Genomic DNA, 21,246 nt, shown 5'->3' with positions numbered 1-21,246 from the left:
CTCAAATACGTTAAATATTTTTTTTTTTTTTTATGATGATATTTAAAGTAAATAGAAAAAAATTTCAGCTGCCGTTAAAAAAAAATTAGTATCATTTGCGACAATTTAAACTAGTATTTTATCGCAATAACTAAATGATTCGTGCAAACGTTCATTTTTGTTCAAATAAATCGTTATAAAATAATTGAAGCAACAACTGAGTTGTAGTTCTTTTTTGCATATTTTTATAGTTAATATAGTTATGAGATTGTTATTTTAACTACGTGACGGTTGTAGTTACAATCATTGGTTTACTTATAATAATTGTAATCAAATAATTCATAATGCTACGTTGTTTGTTTTCATCAATACCAATTCGTTTAGCTAAATTAACCATAAAGTTATAGTGCAACGAAGCTTTAACTAAAAATTTTAGTTTTATCAATTAACTCGATAATTAGAATAACTATTTGATATTAACAATGAATCAACACTTACGATTGAAGCAATTTTATAGTTACTTGAACTAACGAAAAAGTTGCTGTATTTAATTTTAACTACACTTTAGTGGTTGCGATAGAAAATTTCAATCACTATCAAATTTTAGTAGTACCAATAAATTTTATTATGTTTCAGCAATTAATGAATAGTTAATATTACTATCGAAAATAGTATTAAAAATTAATTTTAAATAGTTGAAGCTTTTTAGTTAACATGACTATCGGCTTTTCTCTGAGTGTAGGTTCTCACATGGCGGTTTCAGATTTCCATATGGTTTCCTATAGGAATCTAGCATAGATCTCGATATACATTTTTACATAGGTTCCATATGGGAATCCACACCATGCCAAATCCATGTGGAAATCTAGTATGGATTTCCATGTGAATTTTTATCGCGATTTTCCGTGGAAATCTGCACCCTTAGGAATTAGGAAAATTAACAAAAAGCGTCACGTTATTGATACAAACATCCTTAAAAGCGCATGTGTTTTCATAAACTGTCCTGGAGTATAGTAGCTTTGTACGATTCCTAATTTAGTGTTTTATTAATATTATTTGTGATTTCTATAAAGATGTTATACTTCTTGAGTTAATTAATAAATCAATAACTTATTACAAATACTAATATAAAGAGCATCAAATAATCAATTTTTTGTTCAAAGTATCCTGCCAATAGAATATTGATCAGTTTTTTTTATTCATATGCAGGTATTAATAGACTATATATATATATATATATATATATATATATATATATATATATATATATATATATATAGAGAGAGAGAGAGAGAGAGAGAGAGGAATCCGGATACCACAGATTCTATAGAGGTTACTTATACAGAAACTCAATTTCCTACATGAATTTCCCATAAGGGAATCCAGGTACTCACAATTTCCTATGTAGGTTTCCTACATGGGAATCCAGGTATCTAGTTTCCTGTATGGAATTCCCATATGGGAATCCAGATACCCATGGTTTCCTACTTGAATCCTTATATAAATCCGTACACTCCTATATTAATTCCTATGGATTTTTACACAAATCCATACTTTCCTGTATGGATTTCGATGAGTTCCCATGCAATACCACATGGATTTTTTCTTTAGGGAAGCCTTATCAGAAAAACAACTGAGAACATAAACTTTTCTGAAGAGAGGAGTAAATTTGAATATGATAATTCAAACTTCTCGGTTAAAAATCGGTTGTTAATAACTGGCAATCGGTAATTCCGACTATTCAAAAATCTCTTGCTCTAAGGGTTAGATTGGTCAATTGAAATGATAATTATTATCGACTAAAAATCAATAATTGCCGATTCGATCAGCTGCATGCAACACTATTTACAGTTCTTAACTAGCGATGAATCTAATCAACGAAATTAGAAACCCCATCTAATTATTAGTCATTTGCAATCACTAATTTAATCGATAAATCTAACCGTCAAATCGATTATTCCAATTGATTATCACTCAATAGAGATTACTAAGCATTAGCCACTCATTTAAAATTTATTTTTGATTGCGTATGCATACCTATTAAAAATTGATTTACTTTGTAATAGATTGTGTTAACATAAGTTAGATAATTTTTTTCAATTTATATCTGTAGAATATTATATACATAAATGCTCAGTCTATAAACTTGAACAAAGCGGTCGTATAATATTGCAAAAGTCTAAAGTGAGAGTGAAATGTCAAATCGCAATAGAAACGCGTGGCAAGAAGAGGTAAAAGGCCATCAGAGTGAAAGTAGTTGAATGTATAAAAAAAATAAGGAAATGTAAATAATAATAATAATGATAATAATAATAATAATAATAATAATAATAATAATAATAATAATAATGATAATGATAATAAAATACTCTATTTTATAATAAAATAAAAGCAAACCTTGTTTAACGGTAATACCCGAGGGCACTTGAACTACTGGTAGAGTGACAGAATTCGTCGAATTAACAGTAATATTAGCTGGTGTACCAGGCGGAGATGATGCACTTGCACTCCCAACTGATCCTGGATCACTAAAGCCTTGGGCACTATTGTCCTCAGGACCATCGAAAAAACTCAGATTAAACTCGCTTCCAGCATCAAATGACACTTCTGGCGTAAGAGTGTCCGGTGTCGGGGTACTTCCCAAGCCCACCGTTAATGATTGGTCGATTTTAAAAACATCCATTGTACAGCCTCAACTTAGTCTTACTGATCACCATTCGCAATTATATAATCTCATGTGGTTGAATTATTTAAAATTTTAATCATAAGACTTCATTTAATTTTACTTTGAAATATTCAAATAAAAGTTCATTACTTTATTTTACACGCTATGATTTGAATCTCAGGATGCTAAAAGATTCTCAGTTTATACTGGTAAGTTTAAAAAAAAAAGAGGCCAAAAAATACAAAGAGAAGAGTGAGAAAAAGTGAATGTCATTGCCGTAATCTTCGGACATTGACTTAACAAGTCTTGTCTCTTTTCTTCGCTCTTTCTGTGTACTCACAATCCTTTATCGTTATTTATTTTTTTTCCTTTTTTACTTGAATAATAAACTTTTCTCTTTTCAATTTCGTATTGTTTTTAGTACTCTGATATTACTTGTTGCCGATTTTAACATGATTATATACAATGTAATTGTCAATGATTCGTTGACGAAAAAAAACAAAATTTTCTATAAAAATTTAAATAAAGTCATGAGAAGAAATTAAATTACACTATAAAAAACAGATCATCTTGAGAAGATGTTTTGCAGTAAGTAAACGGTAATTTGTCTCTAACGCAATGTTTCACCGCGGTTCCGCGTTCCATTTATACGTCACTAGTACAGTGCATTCACCTTGGATACGAGCATTGTCAAAATCCTTTCATAACTCTGCGTGGTTGGATTTTAAATGGAAAATTTTATATTTGCATGTACATAATAAAATAAAAATACAAAAATAAAAAGTAATACTTTTCTAATACATGTGATTTATTATCCAGCGTATCCAAAGTGTTGATTCCAATAAAATCAAATGAAAAAAAAAATAACAATAAAAATAAACGTTAGTTTTAATGTTATTGAATCCAATTAATGAATATTTTTAAGTTTGCACTGGTGGCATTTTTAAAAAAGTTTTTTTACTATTTTCCGCACTCAGCAGTCCAATCAGTACTGAGTATTTTAGTTGTTCAATGGTTTCAAAAAAATCACTTATACTCAATGTCAATAAATAGCAGTAGGGTATTTTAATAACATATTTGCAATTAACTGTTTTAATTCACTCAAACCATGTGTTTATATATTTATACACTATTACATCGATGATAAATTAAAAATAAACCATCCGATTTGTTTCATTTAAGTCAAAGAACAATTATTAGCTTAGATATATATCTAATAAACAACAATGGTGATATGAAAAATTAGTAACATGCGTATGTAAAAACCATGTGTTCGCGTTTTCACTGGTTCAAGCGAATTTGAGTTTCTCAAGTAATCCTCACGTATGAGAACGCTTAAACGCAAGTTGCGCGAGCTTGGTTTACCTGTGAGGTAAGTAAAACCCGGCATGTTACGGCATTGCAACTCGCGAGAGCGATTCGAGAGGTAGTCCGGGGCGTGGGGATACCACCGGCTCATGTACACGAGGGAGAATGATGACGACGATGACGACGACGAAAACGCCAACAACGAATAGTACATAAGAAGAAAAAAGTAAGTATGAGTTAGACGATGGTACGCTTGAGAGAAAGAGAATGATGATGATGAGGTAGAGAGTTAGGGATGGAATGGAAGGGGAATTAAATGAACGAAGTAGACACGAGGTAAAGAGGGAGAGAGTTAGTGGGGAAGATAGGAGGTAGACGGCTCCACTCGTTCGTTTGGAAGGTATAGAGACGTAAAGAGGGAGAAACGAGTGGACCAACTGGGTTCACCAGTAACGATAGTTCATTGACCGAGAAGTGCCGAGCTAGCCCGAGCAAACGTTTTATCCCGATCTCATGCTAAAACTGAATTTTCGTACTCACTAACTCATCAAGACTGTGTATGTTTTTCGAATCTTCTTTATTCGCACCTTTAATATTTTGTGCAAACTTTTACATATTTTTTTCGATACCATCGAAACTCGTTTTAGAGAATTTAAAATAGAAAAAGTGTAGGTTTGTGACAATACTTCAACAAGAAATAAAATCCTTAAAATAATTTTATTAAGTATTTAAATTAGGAGAAATCTACACATTTATTTCATTTATTTTTCCTAAACTATAATTTTTTAATATTTTTTAAAAATTTCAAATGGTAATTATTGGGCTCTAGTTTATCATAATTAATTAGCCATTTTTATCCAAACTCAATATATTATCAGCTGATAAGAAATTCTTTTTTCAAACTATAAGTAGCATGGATTAGGTTTTTCACTTAAATTGAAATATCTAAATGTTAATAGAACTTAGGTACTCAAAACCACAGTCATGAAACACTATATACGACAAATTTTTTTTTGTATTTATTTATTTTCACGCGAAAACTTGCTTTCATGATATTTTTTTTCTGTTAGCTTTACAAGGGGATGAAGTTCCACATGTACTATCATGAACATGAAGATCTTGGTATATACACTTATTCAGGAAAGGATATGCACCAAGTCAGAGTAATGAACCTGAGAAACCGGTTACATCCTTGCATACTCTTAGCTTTCGTATCTACACTTACGGTATATGAGCTATTGGTAGTTTAAACCAGCGTGAAATTACTTACGTATAATTACAAGCTTTCTGTATTTAATCAATTAGCAAAATGAAGAAAAAAAAATGTTAAAAACGATTGAACCCACCGACCAACCCTCAATGATCCTGCAGATCAGCTTTGAAACATCCTGCTGCCTTTGAGTTCATAGAGCTAGAAAACATTGTTTAATATGTTTTAGAGCTCTTCTAGCACAAGAAAATGTATTTTTTTAAATTTCATATATAAATGTTAGAGTGGCCCTTAAAATCCCGAGTAAAATAGTAAAATAGCCGCAACACCGCTGCAACAGCGCCGCACAGGATCTCAATGTCCGCAACACCGCCGCAGCAACAAATTGGCCACAAAATAATAAAATTATAATTTCCGCAACACCGCCACAACACGATAGCACTATATTGATATTCTCTGAAAAACTTCCCAAATGCCGCAACAAGTTTATGATGAAATAAAATTATGATTGCCGCAACATCGCCGCACCACAGCCGCAACACTCGACAAACGAATCGTATATATTTTATCATTTTTTAAATAATTTTCTTATATAGAACAAGTTAACTTTGTAGTCACTGTCGGTAGCGTAGCCTAGTCGTTAAAGCGTCGGTCTTTCGTTCGTAAGGTCCCGGGTTCGAATCCCACTAAAGCGTGTGCGGTCGATAATTCTAGCGTTTTTTCCCTAAATTAAAAATTTCTTCTCGGTTAGAAATTAAATTGACCACAAATCTGATAACTCCCGCATCACAAAAATGATTGAACAAAAAAATAAAAAATAAAAAATAAAAAGTACAGACGTTGAGTAAGTCTTTTTTTTTAATTTATTTGAAATTTCAGTACATAGCTATGTATATATTGGAAATTTTAATAAATGACCACATATAATTCTCTTTTCCTGGACAATTAAATAAGTATTTAATAAATACAATTACTTCGATTCTACTCAATCAAATGAAATAATAATAATAACAATAAATATTTTCACCCGGGGCCGCTGTGTTGCGGCAGAGATTTTAATAAAATTTCGATAGCGTGCAGCTGTGTTGCGGCTATGACGGTAGAGAATAAAAATTTAGCGTGCGGCGATTTTGCCCTCCAAACGGCTGTGTTGCAGCGGTGTTGCGGTAGAAGATGAAAATTTAATTTTTCAAACGTCAAATTTTATTTTTACTCGGGAAGGATGATATTTTTAATCTTCTACGACCACCGCTCGAACAGTTCTAAATGCGGGAAAAAATCCCCTAAGGTTTTAACTGTCAATTCCAAAGAGAACAAGCGCTACAAAGTTTTTAACGTTCCGCTAAGAAAATTGGAAATTTTCAATAATTCGAGAAGTTATTGGGTTCAGTCCGATTTTCGAAAATCAAATTTCTAAGAGATCTTGACGTTTTGAGGTTCTAACAAGCTATTCTGACTAATTTCAAGATCATGTCCAAGTGTATGCATGTACGTACGTATGTATGTAAATATCAGTAACTTGTGAACGTATAAACCGATTTTGATCATTGTGGAATTCGACGCGGCTTGTCAATATCTAAAAGCTGTAAAAAATTGAGCTTGATCGGTAGGGTGCGTTCGGAGATATTCCAAAAATAAAATTTTTTCAAAAATGTTTTTTTTGGATAACTTGTAATGTGCTCCATGGGTTGATTTCAAAATGGACTGGGCTCTAGAGCTTTATAAGCCGCGTCGAATGCCACATCAACCATCAAAATCAGTTCATTCGTTTAAGAGATATCTCGATAGAAAAAAACATGGTAAAAAGCTTTATTTTTCGAATATCTTCAAAAAACTTAAATCGTTCGATTTTGCATTCTAATCAGCACTAAAAGTCAATAAAACGCGCCGATTGCCGCCTCAACCATCTCAATCGATTAATTCGCTCGAGTAATAACGTCTGAGAAAGAAATGGAAAAAAAGGTTTTTCGTGATTATCTCCAAAACACTGCGCTAATCATTTCCAAAATTTAATTAGCTAAAAACTCAATGAAACGCGCTGATTGCTGTATTTAACATCAAAATCCGTCGATTAGTTTGAAAGATATCAACTACGAAGCGTTATAAAAATAACATTTTATGACATTTTCCCCGGATAAATCATGATATAATGTAGTATAATGTGTTCGAGTTTGAAAAGCTCATAAAAAACCGGAAGGCAAGGGTATTTTCAAGCTTGAAGAGCTCAAAATTATATTTAGACTGATATTGTCGAGCTCCTTGAGCTCAAAAACAGCGGGAAGTTTTAGGGCTGGTCCGCAGGGTTCCATGCGTTTTGAGCACCTGACAAAATATCCCCGACAAAATATCTCTGGACAAAATATCCCCAGTTTTTGTCAGTTTTTTTGGCTTTTTTCACTATTTTTGCTTTCTTTTCATGGGGATATTTATGGGGACAAAATATCCCCCATAATATTATTATGTAATGGTTGCCACTTTCACTATTTTTGCTTTCTTTTCATGGGGATATTTTGTCCGGAGATATTTTGTCGGGGATATTTTGTCAGGTGCTCAAAACGCCATACCGGTCCGCAGGGCCAACTGATGTCCAGATTTTTTTTTTCGGTTTCTGGGAATTTTTTTTTTCTCTCTACTTCACATTTACAGAGTGACTAACGCAAGAATGGAAGAAAATCCGAAAAAAAATTAATTTTTTCATTTTGATGATGATTACACAATTTAAGGAACAAAACTTGTTTCTTTAATTGTTTCGTTAATCTTTGAGCAGATAAACGGTTCAATGGATCGATTTGAAAATTTACAGAGCTTTTGGAGGTACCTTAAGCTGTATAATAACCTAGGAGCATTAACCTTTCCATCAATATTTGCAAAGTAGCGGTGGATCGACTAAAAAACTATAAAAAGTCAATTTTTTGTACGTTTTTAAAATCGATATCAAAGATGAAAAAAAAATTTTTTTTTTTAAATTAAAGTGACGCTTGTGTGGAATTTATTCGAGTTTTTAAAGCTGCCCTCTAAATTATCGTAGACTCAAAAAACAAAACCAAAAAATTTAGAAAATTTTTTCTCGAGTTATTTCTTATGAGTACACAGAAAAAAAGGATTACTTGAACTAAAGAATTTACGTTCTTTCCAAATTTTTTCTTGAATCAAACATACATTTTGTTTCTGATTCAAATAACAACAAAATTTGGATTTAGAAGCTAATGTCTTTATTGAATAAATAACTATCTTGATTCAAGAATAGAATTATTTAGCTTGAAAAACTTTTGTTTTTGTTTAGAAACATTTCAGACTTATCTCAAGTATTTTTTTACTCGCTTTAAAATATTCGTTCCTGAGATATCGTGGGAGAAAGAAATGCTATCATCGGTTTTTTTCGAAAACAATGGCACACAAAAGTATTTTCGAGCTCGAAGAGCTTGAAAATGTATCCACAACAATGTTTTCGAGCTCGAGGAGCTCGAAAACAGCGGGAAGTTTTGGGGCTGGCTCGCAGGGTCAACCGATAGACAGATTTTTTCTCTTGGTTTTTCAAGAAATAATTTTTCATGTTTAAAAAAATTATTTGACTCGGTACGACTTATTCATCCCTCTCTGGAGGGTAGAATGTCATCTATTTCACCATCGGTAAAGAAGGAATTTGAATTTTTTTGACGTATGATGGGACAAGAATTGCCGACCCTTTGATCTCAATCAGAGATCAGTTTAAGTCATGTGCTTTAGCCTGCTCGGCCACCACAGGCATTTGGAAATAAAAATTTATTCTTTTACTTAAACCTATTCAGTATTATATATATTTAAGACTAAGCTAAAAAAAATTCCTTTATTGAATAATAATAAAAAAAAATTTAGCCTTCATTTGTAAACTATCAAGTTTTCTTAATTTAAGAATATTTTATTTTTAATTAGAAAAAAACAAATATAGTTTCACTCGGAAATTCCTAAAATAGCTGAATTTGTAAAAAATAAAATACATATGTGCCCAAATATTTGCTAAACTTACAAATAATTATAACATTTATGAAATAATTATTATTATCTTGCTTTCTAAGTTTTATCTACTTAACCTTATAACGCGGACAAAATTTTCATTTCTTGTGTAGGAGCGACAAAGATAGAGTAGTGAGAAAAGAGAGGGAGAACCTCTGCGTGAATCCAAGAGAAAACTTAATTGGCTTAAGCTCGCAGTACTCTTGGTTCGAGATTTGTATTTTAGTTCAAGTTATTACTGTTCATTGACTCAAAACATCGCATTACTTTATTCACCAATGTAGATTTCTTGTACTGAACATTTATATTGTTTGGTTAAAGTAACAATTATATTACAGTAAGGAACAATATTTATTGAATCAAGAAATTTTAATTATTTAATTATGTAACTCAACTGTTGAATCAATCTTTGAAAATATTTTGAGTCAAAAATATTTTTTTTTCGTTCAAGATTTAAAATCCAAGGAATTTTTTTACTGACGTCAAGAAAATCTCGATTTCCATTCCATATCCTCAAAAGTTTCTTGGCTAAAGAAAATTTCTTTGAGCAAAATAATTTTTTTTTCTGTGTACGCAATAACCGTGACTCAAAAAATTATTTTGCCAAATGATCTGTAAACTAGAGATTTCAATCTTCAAATTGTTTTTTTTTATTTTAACGATACGACCATTTTTCACGAATCAGAGCCTTCCAAAAATTACTAAAAAATTTATGAATTTTTTTTGTTCCTTTAATTTTTTGGATAAGTGTAGTTAAAATCGATGAAACTAGGGATACTTAGTATTTTGTTGGTGACAACATCAATAGTAGGTACAAGAATTTGTATCTCACCAACTGTCGTTAGAGATAAAATAACATGATACACACGTTTTTGAATACTTTTGATCCGTCATAATAGGATTTAGCTAAGATTATTCAAAATTAACAGTTTTTAGGAAATTACTAAAAATCAAAGAGGGCAAATATAATTGACTTTGAGAAATCTAACTCTTAGCCCGACTGCCTGAGAGCATTTTTTTTTTTAAAACTACAATTTGTGAGTTTTGCAAAAATTAATGGGTTTATAAAATATTTATTAAAAGCAAAAAAACAAGAGTGTGCATTCTATTTTGGCATTAAATTTTGAAATACTTTAAAAATTGTCCTCTTCGGCGCAGTAGATCTCTCTATCTCCAAATTTAATAAGTGGTGCACAGAAAAAAAAATTAACTTGGTTCAAGTAAATTATTTTCTTCAAAATATCATTCTTGTTTCAAAACATCTAAACTTTTTAATTCAAAAGAAGTTCAATCTTGAATAAATAAATTATTACTCTTCAATAGAGAGTAAAAATTTTTCTTTCCAAAATTTTACTCTTAAAAGAAGCACTTTTTGTTTTCAAACAAGATGGATTTTTATTTCTCCCAAGAATTTTTTCACTTCTCGCTAAGAAAATCGACGATTTTCGAAAAATTCGGGGAGTTATTGGTTTCGGTCCGATTTACGAAAATCGAATTTCTAAGAGATCTTGACGTTTTGAGCTTCTAGGAAGCTATTCTGACTAATTTCAAGATGATGTCCGAGTGTATGTATGTATGTACGGACATAAAAATACCTGTATCTTTTGAACGAATGAACCGATTTTGATTGTCAAGGTGTCATTCGACGCGTATTGTCAATATCTTGAAGCTGTGGAAAATTGAGCTTGATCGGTAGGGCTTGTTCAGAGATATTCCAGAAATAAAATTTTATTAAAAATCAACTGGGCTCTAAAACTCTGTAAGCCGCGTCGACTGCCGCCTCAACCATCAAAATCGGTTTATTCGTTCGCGAGATATCGTGGGAGAAAGAAATGCTAAAAAACGGTTTTTTTCGAAAACAATAACATACAAAAGTATTTTCGAGCTCGAAGAGCTCGAACACGTACTCACAACAATATTTTCGAGCTTAAGGAGCTCGAAAACAGCGGGAAGTTTTAGGGCTGGCCCGCAGGGTCGACCGATAGACCGATTTTTTCTCTTGGTTTGAGGCCGATAATATTGACTCAGGATGATACCGACTTAGTTTGACTATGGCGCATTTTTTGAATCAAAATGTTATTTTACTCGATTCAGAAATATACAAATATATTTTTTAAAATTATTAATCAGTTTATTACTACAATAGTTACTCATACTAATTTTCGATTTGGAATCTTAATGCAAATTTTTATTTAAAAAAAAATTTATTTGTACTAAAAATTTAAATAATATTTTTGTTTAATGACCACATTTCCAATCATATAAAATTTGAGGTTACTCAGTAAACAAGCATTAACAATTGAATACATTTACTGTGAAAATCTTTAAAGTTCGAATACAGTAATTATTCACTATTTTAGGTATTATGATAACGAAATTTGTTTATATTTATACACTGAGAAAAAATTTCTCTTCGGACAACTAAATTGGTTTTGTTAAATTCTGTTAAACTAAGACTTATTTGGGACAGCTAAATTTTATAACGTCAATATAATCTATTTCGTCATTTTTAACAAATGATTTAATAGACTCTATTTGGTTAACATTAATATTTCTTTCTCTTAGATAATAAAATCATTTGGTAAAGTTAAAAGAATATTCATTTAATGGACAACTAAACTATTTTATAGTGCCAAAAAATCCAAATATTAAAGCAAAGTTACATTATATTAACTCTAATGAATATTACTTAGATGCAAACAAATATATTCATTCAGAATAAATATATATATTTGTTCGAGGTTAATAAATATATATTTGAACCTAATGATTATTGATTTAAAAGTTATGGTGTTAGGCAGCAGTAGCGGGAGTAGTTCGGTGCTCGCCACTAGATCACGCCTACTCGTAGTGTCCCTGGTAAGAAACTTATTTGAGAGTTATTATATTTCCAACTTGAAGCATTCATGGGACGGATTATCTGCTGTAAATTAGCAGAGTGACGATAACCTTTGTTTGATAGTAATATAGGGGTATCTTCCCGAGTCGAAAAGTTTCAGCATTATTTCAAACTGATTAGGCTTAACTAAACCTTAAATGAAGCTGACTGAACCTTACTTGAAACTGACTACGCTTAATTGAGCCTTAAATTAAACTGTTCAGCCTGTCAGTTGACATTATTTCAAACTGATCAGCCTGCTAGTGGAATTAAATTAAGGCTGGATTCAACCTGAATAAGCTGAAGCTTCAAACTGATGTAAAATTTTCAGGCTGTTTTAAAACTGAACAGTCTACTATATAATTGAAAAGACACTGAATTCAAGCTTAATAACCTGTCGGTTATTCAGTTTAAAACTTGCTTAACTTTTGAGCTTATTTTCGAACTGAATAAACTGCTATTTAACAAAATTTAGACTTGAATTGAAACTGCCACACTCCCGGGAAAAAATATTTTTATAAAATCTTATAAAATTTTATAAAATTCAATAAAATTTTATAAAGTCAGATCTGGGTAAGGAACGTAATAAAAAAATGTAATTTTATAAAATTGTATAAAATATTATAAAGTTTTACACAATTTTATAAAATTTTATAAAATTTTATATAGTAAGATCTTAAAAGGGAAGTACTAATTAGATAAAATTTTATATAATTGTATGAAATTTTATGAAGTTTTATACAATTTCATAAAATAACATAAAATTTTATACAATCTTATACAATTTTATAAAGTAAGATCTTAAAAGGGAAGTGATAATTAGATAAAACTTTATATAATTAATTATATAAACCTCATTACTCACGAAAAAGTTCAAAAGTTTCGCCATTAATTTAAAAACATAAATCATTAAAAATCAATAAATTTATAATATTTATGTCCATTAAACAATCGATCGTTGAGTTATTCAAATCGTTTTTTTATATATAATTATAAATAAAATTACATACAATTTAACCTGATTGTGTTTGAAAAACAAGTTATATCTGCAATAATGTGCGAATTATTATATTATTATAAATTAATACTATGAAATATGGCGGATAAGAATTCATGTGTAATCATAAATGCGGCCAAGAATTTCTTATAACTACAAGTGGACAATGGACGAGCGGAGCAGACTACAATCCATCGATCACCACAGTTGAGCAGCATCTAGGAGGGCCATGAATTGGGTGGGTGACCCATTCCGGAAAAAACAAATGATTTCATAAAATTTTATAAAAACATTTTTTCCCAGGCTATCATTATAGAGCACAATTTCGACCTGAAAAACCTTAATTCTGCACTGATTTGAAGCTGATCACACTACTGCACTTAAACATATTTTTAACCTGAAGAGCCTAATTTGACGCTTTTGTCAAACTGAATAGCCTGACTATAATTGATTATATTTTCAAGCTTAATTTCAGCCTGATGGTCCTGAAAAGTGAAATATGACGACCTTTCAGTCTGTGTTCAGACTCATTTTTTAATGTATTTTAAATAGCCATATTCTATTTTTTTCTACTGTTGGTTAGCAGTTTATTCAGTCTGAATTAATGCTGAAACTTTTCGAATCGGGCTGTATTACACTATGACATTGATGTTTAATATTAATGTTTCCCTGAACAATTTTTGTCATAGTACAAAAAAAAGTACGTGTCAACGAAATAAATTATTTTTCTAAATAGCATTTATTTAATTGTTAAATAAATATCCTGTCATTTTAAAATAATATTTAATTATGATTAATAACTCATTCTCTAAGGATCACTCATATATATTTCATTATGACTACTTTCCCGATGAAAAAAGATTTTATACAATTATATACAGACTATATATAATTGGATAGAAAAAATGGCCCGATCCAATTGTATATAACTTGTATAAAATTGTATATAATTATATAGACTTGTATACAATTTGCATAGAATTGTTTACAATTTCTATACAGTTGTATACAATTGGATCGGGCCATTTTTTGTATATAACTTTATACAATTGTATAAAATCTTTTTTCATCGGGTTATAAGCTCTACAGGTAACCAATTTGATTTTATGCTTGCTACTTAACACGTAATTATCTTCACTGAATATTTTATAGTTTCTAATAATTTGTTTTGTTGGTGCATTATAAAATTATAGTTAAAACGACCAAATATATGATTGTCAATGGGTAATTAAATCATTTTGTAGTCACAACTAAAATTTAGTTGTCAGAAAAAAAATTTTTTCTCAGTGTATACATTAAACAAAAATAATTATTAACGGCGAGATTTATGTTTTGATGTTCAAATTATGAACTTACAATTCAAAACTAGTTACAACTATCCGAGAAAAACAAGCAAATACGCCCTGGTTAAAAAAGTGAATTAAAAAGGATTAAAAAAGCACACATACTTAATACTCCTTAATACTCTTTAATACTCTTAATTCTCCGGAGAATTCAGATCGAACATAAAATGAATCCTTTTTAATTCTCCATCATCTAGCGACAAAATTATTATCGTTTTAGGATTAAAAAAAAATAAAAAAGGATTAAATATTTTTAATCCTAACTAATCCTTTTTAATTCTAAAATAATATTGCAATTTCTGATCGCGCGGAGGATTCAAAAGTATAAAAGAGGATTCAAAAAATTTTAATTCTAACTAATTCTTTTTAATTCTAAAAAAATATTCAATTTCTGTTCCCGTGGAGGATTCAAGAGAATAAAAGAGGATTAAAAAAAGTTTAATCCTAACTAATTCTTTTTAATTCTAAAATAACTTTGAATTTCTGTCCTCGCGGAGGATTCAAGAGAATAAAAGAGGATTCATAATAGTTTAATCCTAACTAATTCTTTTTAATTCTAAAATAACTTTGAATTTCTGTTCTCGCGAAGGATTCAAGAGAATAAAAAAGGATTCAAAAAAGTTTAATCCTAACTAATTCTTTTTAATTCTAAAATAATATTTAATTTCTGTTCCCGTGGAGGATTCAAGAGAATAAAAGAGGATTGGAAAAAGTTTAATTCTAACTAATCCTTTTTAAATCCAAATTAATATTAAATTTCTGTCCCCGTGGAGGATTCGAGAGAATAAAAGAGAATTAAAAAAAGTTTAATCCTAACTAATTCTTTTTAATTCTAAAATAACTTTGAATTTCTGTTCTCGCGAAGGATTCAAGAGAATAAAAAAGGATTCAAAAAAGTTTAATCCTAACTAATTCTTCTTAATTCTAAAATAATATTTAATTTCTGTTCCCGTGGAGGATTCAAGAGAATAAAAGAGGATTGGAAAAAGTTTAATTCTAACTAATCCTTTTTAAATCCAAATTAATATTAAATTTCTGTTCCCGTGGAGGATTCGAGAGAATAAAAGAGAATTCAAAAAAGTTTAATCCTAACTAATTCTTTTTAATTCTAAAATAATATTTAATTTCTGTTCCCGTGGAGGATTCAAGAGAATAAAAGAGGATTGGAAAAAGTTTAATTCTAACTAATCCTTTTTAATTATAAAATAACTTTGAATTTCTGTTCTTGCAGAGGATTCAAGAGAATAAAAGAGGATTCGGAAAAATTCAATTCTAACTAATTCTTTTTAATTCTAAAATAATGTTGCAATTTCTGTTCTTCCCGTGAATTCGAGAGAATAAAACAGGATCCGAAAAAGTTATATTCCATCTTATTTTTTTTAATTTTAAAGTCATGTTGCAATTTCTGTTTTTCCCGAGAATTCGAGAGAATAAACCAGGATTCGAAAAAGTTATATTCCATCTTATTTTTTTTTAATTTCAAAGTCATGTTGCAATTCCTGTTCTCGCTGGGAATTCGAGAGAATTGTAACCATAACAAAAAAAATTATTTTTCTTTTAAGGGCATTCTCAGACAGTGCCCCCCACTTTTTAAAAATATGCAATGACTTTCAACTATCATAACCGTATTAAAATTTTATTAATCAATTAAAAAAAAATCAAAATTTTAATTGAAAAAAGGACAACGTAGTCGTAATTTCGTTGCAATATAGAATTTAGACAAAATTACTTACCCAACAAAATTAAAAAATTCTAATTATAAAATTGACAGGACGATTTCACGAAAATTTATTTAACGAATTTTGTTTAACTTCGAATTGATGTCAAGTGTAAATTGTTATTTTTTTTTCATATATATATATCTGCGAAATTACAACTACGTTGTCCTTTTTTCAATTAATGCTTCAATTTTTTTTTAATTAATTGCTAAAAATTTGATACGCTTATAACAGTTGAAAGTCATTCAAAATTTTTAAAAAGTGGGGGGCACTGTCTGAGAATGGCCTTAAACTTTGAAAAAACAAAATAATAATGATTAGTAATTATTTAAATATTAAAATTTTATTCTGGGAAAGAAAAGAAATAATAATTTTATACGTGAAATTTTATTTTTTTTTATGGAGAAATTTGTGGAAAAAAAAAGTAATTAAAAGAAAAAAAGGCAACGGGAAAAAAATGTAAGAGTGATCCTGAGACGCTCGCCGACCGACAATCTGGCGGGAGAGAGTAAGTGAGCAAAAGTTAGTTCCGCGCTCACCGCTAGAGCGTGCGGGTTTCTTGGATATGGACACTTATAGTAGAAGTGTTAAAAGCAAATGCAGCGAACGTTAATCGTCAGTCTTCACTCTACTGCTACCAAGTGAACTCTGCGTAGCAGAGTGGGAAGTACCTACTGGTAGTGGCGCAGTATACCCTGCACCACGTCCTATATATATATATATATATATATATATATATATATATCTGGTATAGATAATATATTATTTTTGGTATAACCAGTGGTCTTCCCCATGGACAATTCGGGATATCCATCCCAGTTCGGGCTCTCTATATTTTTCTTGAGAATAGTTCTTTATTCTTTTCGATTAATATGAAGAGAATTAAAAAGCATTAAAAATTTCAACATATGAATTCTCCTTAATTCTATTTAATTCTCTAAAGAGAATTTAAAAGTACTAAAAATTTCAAAATATGAATTCTCCTTAATTCTATTTAATTCTCTAAAGAGAATTTAAAAGTATTAAAAATTTCAAAATATGAATTCTCCTTAATTTTATTTAATCCTCTGAAGAGAATTTAAAAGTATTGAAAATTTCTAAATATAAATTCTCCTTAATTCTATTTAATTCTCTGAAGAGAATTAAAAAGGATTCAATTCATTTTTAATCCTCTTTAATTCTCTTTTTTAACCAGGGCGCTGTACTCGTCGAGGCGCAACCTGGCGTCAAAATTTTTACTTCACCCAAGTAAATCTGTTACTTGGTTTGAGAGTTAGATTTATTGTGTGAAAAAAAATGTACTTTCGAACCAAGCATATACAAATCTTGATTTAAAAATCCTGAAACTCCTTGAGCCAAGAAATAAATTCTTGAAGCAAAAAAAAAATGGAATTTTGTAACTAGTATTCTTGGATCAAGAATGTTTCACTTGAATCAAGTCAACTTTTTTTTCTGTGTGAAAATTGTGACGGGGCAGCTAGAGGTTCGATTGCTCAAATCGGTCGCGCCATTTCAGGGAGCCCCTAAGTTCACACACTACCCTTATCAACATATATTCGCTACCCGGTTCACCGACATTCCGAAAGAGGCCCATGGGTCAGTGTGCCAGACATCATAGACGGCAGTTGAGACGAGGTCACGTGAATGACCTCTCCTCGAATCTTACGGCTATATAAGGGCGAGCAATTGGCGATTAACTCACTTAGTGTCTTAGTTCTCACTTAGTACACACTTAGCTGGGAGGTATTGAGAAGGGCTGAGGACGCCTAGCGAGGTCCTTACTCTACACTCTCTAGCTTACCTAGTACATATCTCTACTGTACTCTTTGTACTAGTCATGTCTAGTCAGTTTGTTGTAAAGTCCGTTAATTAATTGTCAAGTCAATCAATTGTAATAAAATTCAGTGCCATAATGTCGAGTCGTCGCCAATAGTCTTGACAAAGGGTCAACCAAGTATGTTGCAGTCCACGTCCGGAATGCCTTACGTTTACTTGAAGATCATCGATATAAGTCTACATGCAGTTAATTACAAGTTTGCCTAACGCGGAGTTGATTTTATATTTAGAATTTTGTTGAATTTTATTTTTCTTTTAATTTGTTGAACATTATACACTTATCCACAAAATTAAAGGAACAAAAAAATTTTATAAATTTTTTAGTGAATTTTGGAAGGCTGTATTTTCGTGAAAAATGATCGTACCGAAAAAACAAAAAAAGCAAATTGAAGCTTGAAATCTCTAGTTTGAAAATCTTCCAGAAAAATATTTTTTCGAGCCACGGTTTTTGCGGAATCATAAGAAAAAGGTCGAGACAAAATTTTTCTAAATTTTTTGGTTTTGTTTTTAAGGTGTACGGGGCCGGGAAAAATTAAAAAAAAAAAACGAATTCATGGCTCGCTTAGGAAATTTATTCAGCTACAATTTGCTTTTATTTTGTTTCTCCGTACGACAATTTGCTGCTGAGATATCAGCCTTCAAATGAAATAGGATCCTTTTGTCTTTGATTATTGATATCTCAGCAAATAATGGCCGCACAGTAATTTACGAGGCAGTTTACGAAACTTGAATAAATTTCCTACAACCTCCATTTTCGATTTTTTCAAAAAAAATTTTTTTTCATCCTTGATATCTATTCGAAAAACCCTGAAAAATGGCCATTTTTTGGTTTTTCAGTCGACTCATCGCTACTCTGCAAATATTAATAAAAAAAATAATGTTGCCGGGTAATTTTACAGCTTAATGTACCGTCAAAAACCCTGGAAACTTTTAGATTGATCCATTGAACCTTTTGTCCGGGCCGATTGCTCAAAGTTTTACAAAACAATTAAAGGAACAAGTTTTGTTCCTTAATTTGTGTAATCATTACCAAAATGAAAAAATCAATTTTTTTCGGATTTTCTTTCATTTTTGCGTTAGTTATTCAGTAAATGTAAGGTAAAGAGAATAAAAAAAAAAAATTTCCGAAAAACGAAAAAAAAAAAAAAATAAAACTGAATAAAACGTAAAAAAAAAAATCGGTCTATCGGTTAACCCTGCGGGCCAGCCCCAAAACTTCCAATACATTATTGTGAATGCATTTTCGAGCTCTTCGAGAAAATACTCAAAAATACTTTTGTATACCAATATTTTATAAAAAAACCATTTTTTAGCATTTCTTTCTCCCACGATATCTCGCGAACGAATGAACCGATTTTGATGGTTGGGGCGGCAATGGACGCGTTTTATCAAGTTCTAGAGCTGATTAGATTTTGTGAATGATTGGTTTAGTCGTTTCGACGATATTTGCAAAAAACCGTTTTCTACTATTTCTTTCGTCGACGATATATTTTGAACGGACTATCTGATTGAGACGTTCTTGGCGGCAATCGAAAGCTTTTATCGAGTTCTAGAGCTGATTAGATTCTGGAGTTGATCGATTTGACAGTTTTCAAAATATCCAAAAAAACGAAGAAAAAAAATGTTTTTTTTCCGTCTTTCTTAAATATCTCAGAGTCTATTTGACTAAATAGTCTAAAATTTTTTTGAAAATCTAAGTTCAGAAGATATCTTTCGAATGCCGCAAGAACCATCTAAATCGGTTCATTCATCAAAAAGATATGAGAGGTTTACATCCACACACACACACACATACATACATACACACACACACACACACACACACACACACACACACACACACACACACACACACACACACACACACACACACACACACACACACACACACACACACACACACACACACACACACACACACACACACACACACGGACACGGACACGGACACGGACACGGACATCATTCTGAAAATAGTCAGAATAGCTTCCTAGGACCTCAAAACGTCGAAATCTGATAAAAACTCGATTTTCGAAAATCGGGGTGGAAACAATAACTTCCCGAATTTTTGAAAATTTACAATTTTCTTAGCGGGAAGTTAGAAAAAGTAAAAAAATTCTTGTTTTATCTCGTTTTTCGGAAAATTTTTTTTTTCTTTTCTCTTTACCTTACATTTACTGAATAACTAACGCAAAAATGAAAGAAAATCCGAAAAAAATTGATTTTTTCATTTTGGTAATGATTACACAAATTAAGGAACAAAACTTGTTCCTTTAATTGTTTTGTAAAACTTTGAGCAATCGGCCCGGACAAACGGTTCAATGGATCAATCTGAAAATTTCCAGGGTTTTTGACCGAAAACCGAATAAAATTTACAGTAGACTACAGTAAAATTGGTTGAAGAAAAGTTAAAAATTATCTCACTTACGGACAAATGATTAGGTCGTGCCATTCGTCTTACGATTACAGTGAATTTAACGGTAATTTTTAAAGAAAATTTTTTTCTGTGTGCGTACTCAGTCATACTAGGTATTTAAGAACCTAGTGCTCAAGATTACCCGAGTTACTGACGGAGGATTGCTCGAACTTCCTGGTACGGGGAAGCTAGAGCATAGCCTAACAAAATGGAAATTCGTACTTTGTAGGTCCAATGACGGTTTTAATTTAACATTGATAACATAAAATATATTTTGAGCTCTTTGATGCTACATAAGTAATTTATTAGGTAGATTTTTTCAAAATCAAGCTATTGTATTCATCCTCATGGACGACTTTTCAAAGAATTTTTTCTTAACCTATCATAATTGGTTGAGTAGGTTTCTCATAGAACTCATTCATTGTTATAAAATCTCTATGGGAATTTATGAGAATCTATTGGATTCCCGTGAAAAATGAATCATACATGGCCATGCATGGCCGTATATGGCTCATATAGGCTCCATGTATGTTCCATGAATGGCCATATATGCTTCATATACGAGCCATATACTGCCATGCATGGCCATGTATGATTCATTTTTCACGGGAATGCACGCCTCGAACGCTCATCCCGTGAAGTATGAATCATACATGGCTGTGCATGGCTCATATATGAACAATACAAGGCCATATATGGGCATACAAACTTTTTTAATACAGTCATGCATGGCCATATACAGTCATACAAAACCATGTATGGCCATACGTGGCCTTGTATGGTTCATATATGACCATGCATGGCTGTATTAAAAAAGTTTGTATGCCCAGTATGGCCATATATGCTCCATGCATGGCCATATATGCTTCATATATGAGCCATATAGACCATGCATGGTCATGT

At 31.0% G+C, this 21,246-nt stretch overlaps 2 protein-coding genes across 6 annotated transcripts in view; one reads left to right on the top strand and one right to left on the bottom strand.

The window, feature by feature from the left end:
- The window catches only part of LOC130672627 (uncharacterized), a 167,616-nt gene that overhangs the window by 92,311 nt on the left and 54,059 nt on the right, over positions 1-21,246 (top strand). The gene's annotated exons all lie outside the window — the stretch shown is intronic.
- LOC130672624 (ecdysone-induced protein 78C) overlaps positions 1-21,246 on the bottom strand; it is a 119,125-nt gene that overhangs the window by 86,162 nt on the left and 11,717 nt on the right. For 2 of the 5 annotated variants that reach the window (XR_008990747.1, XM_057477265.1), the window contains exon 1: positions 2,377-4,038. The exons of 1 other annotated variant lie outside the window; for it this stretch is intronic. Coding sequence is in view for 3 of the 4 variants with exons in the window: in XM_057477265.1 (XP_057333248.1) it covers positions 2,377-2,662 (286 nt within the window). In the remaining variant the exon portion in view is untranslated. Of the gene's footprint in view, positions 1-2,376; positions 4,039-21,246 lie in introns of those variants that run through there. 2 more of the 5 variants (XM_057477264.1, XM_057477267.1) reach the window with 1 other exon arrangement.

This window comes from Microplitis mediator, chromosome 8 (assembly GCF_029852145.1).
Source record: "Microplitis mediator isolate UGA2020A chromosome 8, iyMicMedi2.1, whole genome shotgun sequence".
NCBI classification, from domain to species: Eukaryota; Metazoa; Arthropoda; class Insecta; order Hymenoptera; family Braconidae; genus Microplitis; species Microplitis mediator.
The sequence above is the reverse complement of the archived record's forward strand: the minus strand, read 5'-3'. Positions and strand labels throughout refer to the sequence as shown.